Source organism: Mizuhopecten yessoensis, unplaced genomic scaffold, assembly GCF_002113885.1.
Source record: "Mizuhopecten yessoensis strain PY_sf001 unplaced genomic scaffold, ASM211388v2 scaffold10603, whole genome shotgun sequence".
In the NCBI taxonomy this organism is placed as follows: Eukaryota; Metazoa; Mollusca; class Bivalvia; order Pectinida; family Pectinidae; genus Mizuhopecten; species Mizuhopecten yessoensis.
In genome coordinates this window covers 494,301-503,911 of record NW_018408629.1, presented here as the reverse complement: position 1 = coordinate 503,911, position 9,611 = coordinate 494,301, and the positions used below count along the sequence as shown (strand labels likewise).

At 37.3% G+C, this 9,611-nt stretch overlaps 1 protein-coding gene across 2 annotated transcripts in view; it reads right to left on the bottom strand.

The window, feature by feature from the left end:
* The window catches only part of LOC110461329 (follistatin-like), a 31,207-nt gene that overhangs the window by 13,960 nt on the left and 7,636 nt on the right, over window positions 1-9,611 (bottom strand). For both annotated transcript variants that reach the window (XM_021514763.1, XM_021514762.1), the window contains exons 3-4: window positions 7,922-8,054; window positions 6,344-6,559 (exon numbers count right to left, since the gene is read on the bottom strand). In XM_021514763.1, the coding sequence (XP_021370438.1) occupies window positions 6,344-6,559; window positions 7,922-8,054 (349 nt within the window). The remainder of the gene's footprint in view (window positions 1-6,343; window positions 6,560-7,921; window positions 8,055-9,611) is intronic.

Sequence of the window (9,611 nt, the reverse complement as noted above, 5' to 3'; positions counted from 1 at the left end):
CCCACCGCTAAAGTAACTCTTTTTATACGACACCCCACACATTCGCGCATTAATTTCACTCACCGACACGCACATCGACCCACCCTGGTCAAACTGGACAAACGGGTACAATACAGGTAAACACAATTACGTCACATTTTACAGGTTATACATAGACACCGGGGAAACCCCGCACAATACATTGTAAACAAAGACACTCCATGTAACTAGTACCACACATTAAATGTGACCCTACGACACAAAGTTCTTGGTCTAAAGAATAATTTGTTTGGTTTCTGTTCCATACGATATGATATTTTGTAAAAGATGTGGATTAATTCGGTTGCCTTACAAGCGTCGGCTGTAGGGAATTTCCCTTTAGCTCAGCGGTAGAGCATCGGGCTGGAGCCTCGAGGGTCGCGGGTTCGCGGCCCAGCGACGGCACTATCTTTATCACTATTTCTTGTCCTACTACAATTTGATAAGTTAGAACACAGTTGTGACATCATCCATTGTTCCCATTGTACATTATATATGATAATGTACACATACATTTAATGTCTACCTGAAGGTTTCATTATTAGGCAGCAACTGTCCGTTATTTTCAATTAAGTGTCCATTTTTTTTTGTAAATAGTGGACAGCTACAAGTAACAAGAAACAAAATAAGATTTTGTGCAGGGAAAGATTTGTTTCCACCAGAACCCTTGATTGCAAGCATCCATCTGATCACAGAAATTAGCACACGTGTACGTGTCAAGAAAGACATAATTAACTGAAGATCACCACTGTCAAGCTAAAGTTTACAGTGTTATGTAATCCAATAGCCAGTTCACACATTTCACATAAATATATAAACTGTTACTCCTGCTGAAGAAATATTAATTTCTTTGTGATGATCTTTGCTGACATTATTGTTGTAATGTCCCTAAAAGCCAGCTTGTTCACAGAGACTTTTTACAGTTTGCAATGTATGGACTCCGATAGGAGCGTCTGAATACCAGCATGTTGCACTGGGTTTTTTTCCGAGGTCTGAAATACAGGGCATCACTCTTTGCATCAGTTGGTCTACAAAATAATTAACATAATCTAAATGATAATGCATTTATTGTTTTAAAAATAGATAATAAATACTTGGAACTAGAACACTGACAGGTCATTAAGGCCCCCGCCATGTGCCTGACAGCAATTCCCTGTTTGGCCAAGTCCTTCATTTCAGAATCCAAAACACTTTTCATTCCATGAAAGTCGCTGTCATCCAAAAAACTAACAAAGCGGCCGCATTGTCGTATATTATGATGAATCGATATGATGTTTCCTTGAAATGTGTTAGGTCTGTATTCCTTTCCTGTCGTTGTTCTGACCTCAATTATGAAAATCGTAGCTGATCATTTAACTGTTTGTTAGTCATTGTTAGTAGTTCTGAGACCTCAATTCCTTCTCGTTCTACTTGCCATGCCTTGAATAATGCAACGACCCATCGACTTTTGTCCTCTGTTTTCATAGCATATCCTCTTTTGACCAAATCTTTCACATCCTTCTCATCCATTGGAGCTCGGTAACGTTTACCAGTGGTTTCTGTGTAACTTTCATCATTGTATCTTCATCAGAAATGTCAGAAAAAATGTCACATGAGTACGTCGTCCTCAGCATTGTTTTCAACAGTGGTATAGACAGAATGTGTTACAAAGATGTCATCTCCTGATGAGGACATGTTGTCACCTGTACAGACACACCTGGACTGAGTGAAAAGTCCAGCAGGCTTACACTAACTAGTGCTCGCTAAGGGTATCTCGTGTGGACATGAAAAGCATGTGAATTTATAAATACACTCACCTTGTAAATGTACCTGTCTGCTGTCATGCATGACCATGTATGCTGAATGAATGGGTGTCACCTCTGACTCTCCAATATTTCAACAAAGGTGTTCAGTAGCTGTCCATTATGCTCGGAAAGGGGTACTGTGTTTTAAGTAGAAGAAAAGCCTCAAACTGACCATTCTCTCTCACAGAATGGACAGGTTTCGGCCTTTCTCCTTTACTTAAAGATGAACAAGAATTTAATATACCTACATGTTAACGAAATAAGAAGTTAAACATAGGAATCAATAACCAAAATTTATGAATGAAGTACTCTCGTGAATTTTGAATTTTCGCTTTAAGCAATTTCGATTTTGATTTTGTATACTTTAGGAGCCTTTTCAACTGGTTTTGATATAATATGCGGGAACATGTGTGTTTTATTTAACAAAGCTGTGCTAAAAATTTTTTTTTTAAAAACCCAATGTAAACTAAATAACCTTATTTTACATCATTTGATCTCCTTTCGAAGGAACGTTTTCAAGTGTTTTTCTTTGACAATATTTATTCCTCGAGGATAATACCAATTCGCCCCTGTAGAGCAAATTAACATAAGTACAGTATAAGAGGAGACTCATCACTCAAACAATAACAATTGAAATCAATGGTATTTCTTACATTTAAGTGTAATCAAACACATATTCTGTTATACCGACTATAACTTTGATTTCACTCATATTTTCATAATTTGCCAAAACTGTTTGCATCTCATCGTACGTTCATGAAGATGAATAATTGAATGAATGAATGAATGAATTAATAGATGAATGAAGGATCAATGAGAGCCCTCGTGCACGATGACAACTGTTGTAAGACTGGCAGTATCGTTAGGCAATGAATAAATTGTTTTTAATAACAAGTTAGTCAGTGTGGTAATCATTATTATCATCTATATACTACTTTATACCACCTACCGGTAGCATGATACATTCATTATCATTGGTTGTCAGTATGAGAAGAGGTTGAAAACGACTTGAGAAGAACTCGAGAACGGATTTTCCCGTTCCCCAGCACTTGGGAACGTATTTCCTCAAAAAGGAACGTCTACTCGCGCCAGATGACGTCCGAAACAGGAATAAGTGTCCACACAAAAGTCATTCGCGTAAGGAAATTGTCCATCATAAACATATCAATACAAAATCATGGAAGAATATTGTAAGAATAACAACACCAGTTCAGGTGTAAATGTGCATATGTAAAAGCTAATGACGATAGGATTGTTTAAAAAAACAAAATCTACGTAGTTTTAAGGTTCATTGTGTTCCTCCGCGCAAAACTTTGTTTACGTTTGTCACAGGCGATCGCGATCGTTACCATTGAGCTTAGAAGCTTAGAAAACATGGTGTTTAGTTGAGTTTTTTAAATGGAGAATTATATAAGGTAGTAGTATATAGATGATAAATAGTTTATCATACAGTATTTTCAGTGTTTGTCGTTCGAACAATTTTCTCATCGCTCGCTCGAGAAATGTTCTCACGACAAACCCTGAAAACACAGTGTGGTAATCTATAATTATCACAGGCGTCATATCGTAGCCAGCATAAAACTTTATAGAATTATCTCCCTTTCGACGTATTTGCCATGAGAGTATTTACCAACAGAAATTGTGTTAACTAATACATAGAAACCGTTAACTAATGGAGGGAATATGTATGGTGGCATATTTCTCAACCAGTTATTTCAGGTCGCTTTACTGTACCACGACGTGTTGAGAATATATCATGCCTACAAGTCGTGTTATTTGATGTCGTTAACGCCTCTTTTTACAAAGTTGCATTGTCCGTTGACATGTTTTGATGGAACAAGTTAAGTTGATTGCATTATAACTAATTTAGGGAGAAATCCGTGAGAATTTAAATCATCAACTTTTGTAAAACGCCGTGTTAACAAAATAAAATTAACAGGATGACAGAAATATGTCATCATAGAAATGTGATCCTCACACTCACTTAGACTGAAATACTAGTAAACAAACTATAAACATTTAATGGAGTATCATGAACAATTTTTGGCATTAAAATACAAAATCCTGTATTTTTTCGCAATACAAATAGAAAATCGATCCACATTTTCTAAAAAGAAAACGAAAATATGTTATGACATTACATGAAGGCAATGTGGTTATATCAATTATACCATTTTCTCTAGTAAAGAGCCATATTGAGTTGATAGAAAAATAATGACTGGTTAGCGTAGCAGTTATTTGAAATTGAAATTGAATAAAATAGGTCAAAAAGTGAGCTATGAAATATTTATATGGAGATCCTTACAAAATACAGGGAAAATAAGACCAGGTGCATGTCCTGGAGGTGAACGTGTCTCTTACTTCATTGACGACTATCGACACGGAAATCAAGGTTGAACCAAAAATAATGTCATGTTCACAAAAAAGAGAACTGGGAAGTAGTGACAAGAAAACCACAAGGCACACCAATAACTATAATAGAAAACACTGAAATTCATACCGCACGTGCAAAACAGAATATTTCTCGATTCATCACCCTCAATTTTTGGAAACTCTGATTTGTAAGTTTGACCATCTCTCACGAAAATTGCGATAATCGGAACACACTATGTAATATCGAATCAACTTTGACATGTAAACAACGTGGGGACGGGGAGATACAATTTGATGCACGTCATCACCTGTTACAGTTAACTTGTGTTTGGTTAAGTGTGGGTCCGCTAAACAGCAATACGGAAGGGCATCAACAACCACAATGACGTCTTGTAGCAATGCTTACTTTATTTCCTCTCTTCATTCACTGTTGTGCGCCGGCAGGAATTACAAATTCAATGCATAACTTCAGCAATGAATGTTTTAGTAAATGTTGTTGTGTGTTATAGGACCATTACCATATTTTCTTAAATATTCATTACTTATATTTACATTTTGATAGAGTATTATAATGTTTTATTAAGTTATTTCGAACAGTTCTTATGACATCAAATTAAGTGTTGACAACAATGAAATTGATGACGTTACGTGTACAATAGCAAATTTTGTTATAGTCTCATAACAACATTTGCCTTCTTAATGCCTTGCAATTGAAGGACGCAGAGCAAATGTAAATATAATATTATAAAGATGCAGCTCTATAGAAAAGTACATTGTCGGAAAATCACTTTCATCACTTTCATTTTACAGCTTATCATACACCTAAATAGTAAATTAATACTGAAAAAACGGCTGATGGAAAAGATTCTGTGGCAACTTTTATTTCAAATTCAGCAGGATTGACGCAATAGACGTTTGCAATGAATTCGTTGTTTTCGAAATGCAACACATTATCGACATATCTGAAATTGAGGGACTTGGAAAACCTAGACCTATGTTACCAATGCTGACGAGTTCTTCGATAAATTCAGCCTCACATGAAAACAACAATAACTTGATCAAGAAAGGAACACAGCGTGGGTAAACCAACAGTGCACCAATACTCTTATCACCGAATTCAACAAAGATATTGGCCACCTGGAGCTCATTCATCCTCATGAATACGCCCTGTTTTATCTAGGGTTTTTTCTCCAGTTTTCACAAATTCTGCTTCAAAATTGTTTACGACAATATATAATTCTAGAAGCCGTTCGCCTTTCTCGGGGAAAAAAATCGTTACAACAGCACTAATGCGTGGAGTAGTGTGCGGAAAAGATATTCAGGAATGATCTAAAGATCTTTTTAGATCTTCGAAATCTAAAATCGATTAATTCCATTTCTGGAGCACTAGGTGTCACAAACTCACAGTATCATTGTAGCTCTGACTTAATGATGCTAAGGACAACTGGAAACGTCTGAATAATGCTTGGTTAAGTTACTAGAAGAGCCGGCGAGAAGACGTTGTTTATAAGGTTTGCTATTTGTTTGAGTTGTCTAGTTTTTAGTTTCAAGTTGTCATACAGAGAAGCAAAGTTCTATTTTAAGCAACGGTAATGTGGAACTCTGACTGTCTGTCCTTAAAACAAGTAGCTTATTGCAATAACTAGGGCACCCAACATACTGAGGTTGAACTTTGTTTGGTATTTTATTCTTAAGTTATTATCTCGACAAACATAATGAGGCAATATTCTATTTTCAATAATGGTGACCTTGACATCCGATGAACCACACCCAAAATCACCCAGACCAGACACCAAATTCGATCTTTGTACCGATTATTCGTTCCCAAGCTATCATGAGGAAAGCACAACGGATAGACAAATGGATATCTCGCATAATGATTTGACGAATCAACCCTCTATCCCCTCTAGATTTGTTTTTGGAAGGGGTTAAAAACAGTTAAATCTACCTACAAATATTCAATCAGATTGATAACATCGTTTTGCAAAATTCGAAATCTACATATATAAAAGCGTTTTGGGTATGAAGTATTATTTTTCACATTCAAAATTATTGAATTTTGATGCGTATACAGCGCCACATATATCATCTTCTCTTTCCTTAAACGTATTATTAAAATAACGTTCATGTCCTTTCTTCCGGCTGTAACCCCTGTATATCCTACTCACAGATTTATGTACGTTGTTCCGTCCGTTCCACACACGTTCTGGCGTTGCTCGTTGTTACAAGAGTGTTTGAAAAGATCCAGACAGAACACGTCAAGAGCTATGTCTGAACTGGCGACCACGCCCATCCCAGTGGCGACGGAAGGGGGCGTTGGACACGATCCTCTATGAGCTACCTTGATTGATGATCTACCACAGTGAGCTTTCAGCAATGAGCATCTACAACATTAAATTTTTCGACGACTTTGAGTTGTTGTTTGTTTGTTTGTTTGTTTGTTTGTTTGTTTGTTTGTTTATTTATTTATTTATTGTTTATGTTTGTCTCTTTGCAATTTTGCGTCTTCGGAACACACAAGTTAATATGAAGACGACGTATTTGTTTGCTCCAAACAGAAGACATATATGATCGTCTACAAGGTTATCAAAGTCGGGCAAGTTTACCGTTACACTGCCGTGCGATTCTTTCATGTACATCATAGGATCAAACTAGTCTATTTGTATCGTTCACAAGGAGGGACGTACAGAGCGTTCAATTTTGTGACATATTGTAAATCTAGACTGGCTGTGCGCATTTGTATTACCAGTATATGTGCATCGTTGTATGTATTTACTGTGCCATCTTTGTTACAAACATTTTGCACTTAACCTAAGCTGTTAAGCTCAATGAATTAACTAATAACATATCAATATCATATTCGTCATGATATATTTCCAGGAATGCAGAGAACATAAGTAAGCGTAACATTTCTGGCTGATATGTGCGCCATTTCGTCTTTTCGCAGCGAACTGTCGTATAACAGAAAGAAGGAAATCTTACGCAAAATAATCAAAATCTCAGTTAGCTAATTAGCGACCCAACATATGTCTTCTAACAAACTATTTCATTTCGTGATGAACGATAAAGAAAATGTTTTTCGACTCGCTAATTTTATTTTCACAAAGCTACTTATCGCTGATTTTACCAGAAATAGTCCCTGCAGGTAGGGCGTAAGTATTGTACCTACAGGTAGGGCGTAAGTATTGTACCTGCTGCTCCCATTGCATGATCGCAAGAGGCGACTTAATTTGGAATCTTATCTTTTCTCTTCTTTCTAAACAACTTTCTTCTTCGAAGTTGAGTGTTCGCCCCTGTAAGGAAGGCTGTGGGTTCTATCCCCTGGCCGAGACATACCAGAGTCTGTAAAAAAGGTAGTTTCTACTCCTGCTTAACGTTCAGCAATTTAGGAGTGGGACGACTGGTTCGCCCGTTGTCAGTATAATGTGACCTGGTCGGGTGTCCTGCTGGGGGTCTTCGGCAGTATGTTTCAGTGAGGTAGCACTATAAAGTCGGCATCAGTTCCGCGCTATCACAAGGAGACAAACACGAACATATCGCAGCCTCCCAAAACACACACGCATACACTACACGCATGCATCTTGCACACAGGGGAGGCCGTCCGTAAATAACCATAGCTGTTGATAGGTCGTTAATTAAACAATACTTAACCAAACCAAACCATACTACCCGGAAATAACGATAATTGTCTTTATTTCGGCGTTATAACGAAATACACTTGCAATATGTAAGATCACTCGACTTACTCATTTTGGTACGTAGTTCCGTCCGTGCCACACAGGGCGTTGTTCCCCTTACTCGCGCATTTCACCTGGGCAATAAAGCGACAGTAGGGTGTACTCTCGGGCTGACCGCTACAGCCGAGGACCAGCACTGCAACTAAGGAGAATAGAAAATTGTAATCGAAGTAGTCTTGGTACTATCATTGCAATATAATGGCCTAATATTGGAGAAGCATTATTTGTTTACAACATTCTTTGTGGTATTAGACCTGCACAAGTCCGATATTCAAAAAAATATCAACTAGAGGCACAGAGGGCCTGTATCGCTCACCTGAATATTTAAGCAGTCATAGCAAAACATTCTCAATAAATATTATAATGCACTACAAATATATCCCTCGTAAACTTTGTCGGTTCCATCTGTTGAAACTATCAGCCAAATATTATTATAAGATTCTGTGCTTTTATATTTTTCTTAAGTTGCTTGACATATTTTTCCCTGTGACCTTGTAAGTAGGTCAATGTCATTTCCCTTCTCAAATTGGTGAGCTCTATTCCAAAAAGCTACCAGCCAAATCTTATGAATCCATTCCTTTTAGATCTTAAGAACAAATCCTTTAAAATGTTGTTGACCCCTGTGACCTCTAAAGTAGGTTGAGGTCATTTTCATTCGCAAACTTTGGTGAGCTCCATCCCAGAAAGCCATCAGCCAAATATGAAGATTCTATACCCTTTAGTTCCTCAGAAGAAGACATTTGATGTTTTTGACAAATTTGACCCTGTAACCTTGAAAGAAGGTCAAGGTCATTTTCATTCTCAAACTTTGCCGGGCTCTTTTTCAGGAAACCATCAGCCAAATATGAAGATTATATACCTTTTAGTTCCTCAGAAGAAGACATTTGATGTTTTTGACAATTTTGACCCCTGTAACCTTAAAAGAAGGTCAAGGTCATTTTCATTCTCAAACTTTCCCGGGCTCTATCTCAGGAAACCATCAGCCAAATATGAAGATTATATACCTTTTAGTTCATCAGAAGTAGTCGTTTAAAAAGTTTGACATATTTGACCGCTGTGACCTTGAAAAAAAGTCAAGGTCATTTTCATTCTCAAACCTTGTTGGGCTCCATCCCAGGAAGCCACTAGCCAAACATGAAGATTATATACCTTTTATTTCCTCAGAAGAAGTCGTTTGAAGGGTTTGACATATTTGACCTCTGTGACCTTGAAGGTAGGTCAAAGTCATTTTCATTTTCAAACTTTGTTGGACTCTTTCCTAGGAAGTTACCAGCCAAATATTTAGCTTCTATAACTTTCAGACCTTCAGAAGAAGTCGTTTTAAGCATTTGACATTTCTGACTCCTGTGTCCTTGAAAGTAGGTCAAGGTCATTTTTGTTATCAAACTTTGCCGGGCTCTATCCAAGGAAGCCACCAACCAAATAGAAAGATTCTATACCTTTTAGTTTTTCAGGAGAAGTCGTTTGAAGTGTTTGACAAATTTGACCCCTTTGACCTTGAAAGTATGTCTAGGTAATTTTCGTTCTCAAACTGTGTTAGGCTCTATCTCAGGAAGCCATTAACCAAATATAAAGATTCTATACCTTTCAGTTCTCCAGGTGAAGTCATTTGAAGCATTTGACACATTGGACCCCTGTGACCTTGAAAGAAGGTCAAGGTCATTTTCGTTATCAAACTTTGTTGGGCTCCATTCCAGGA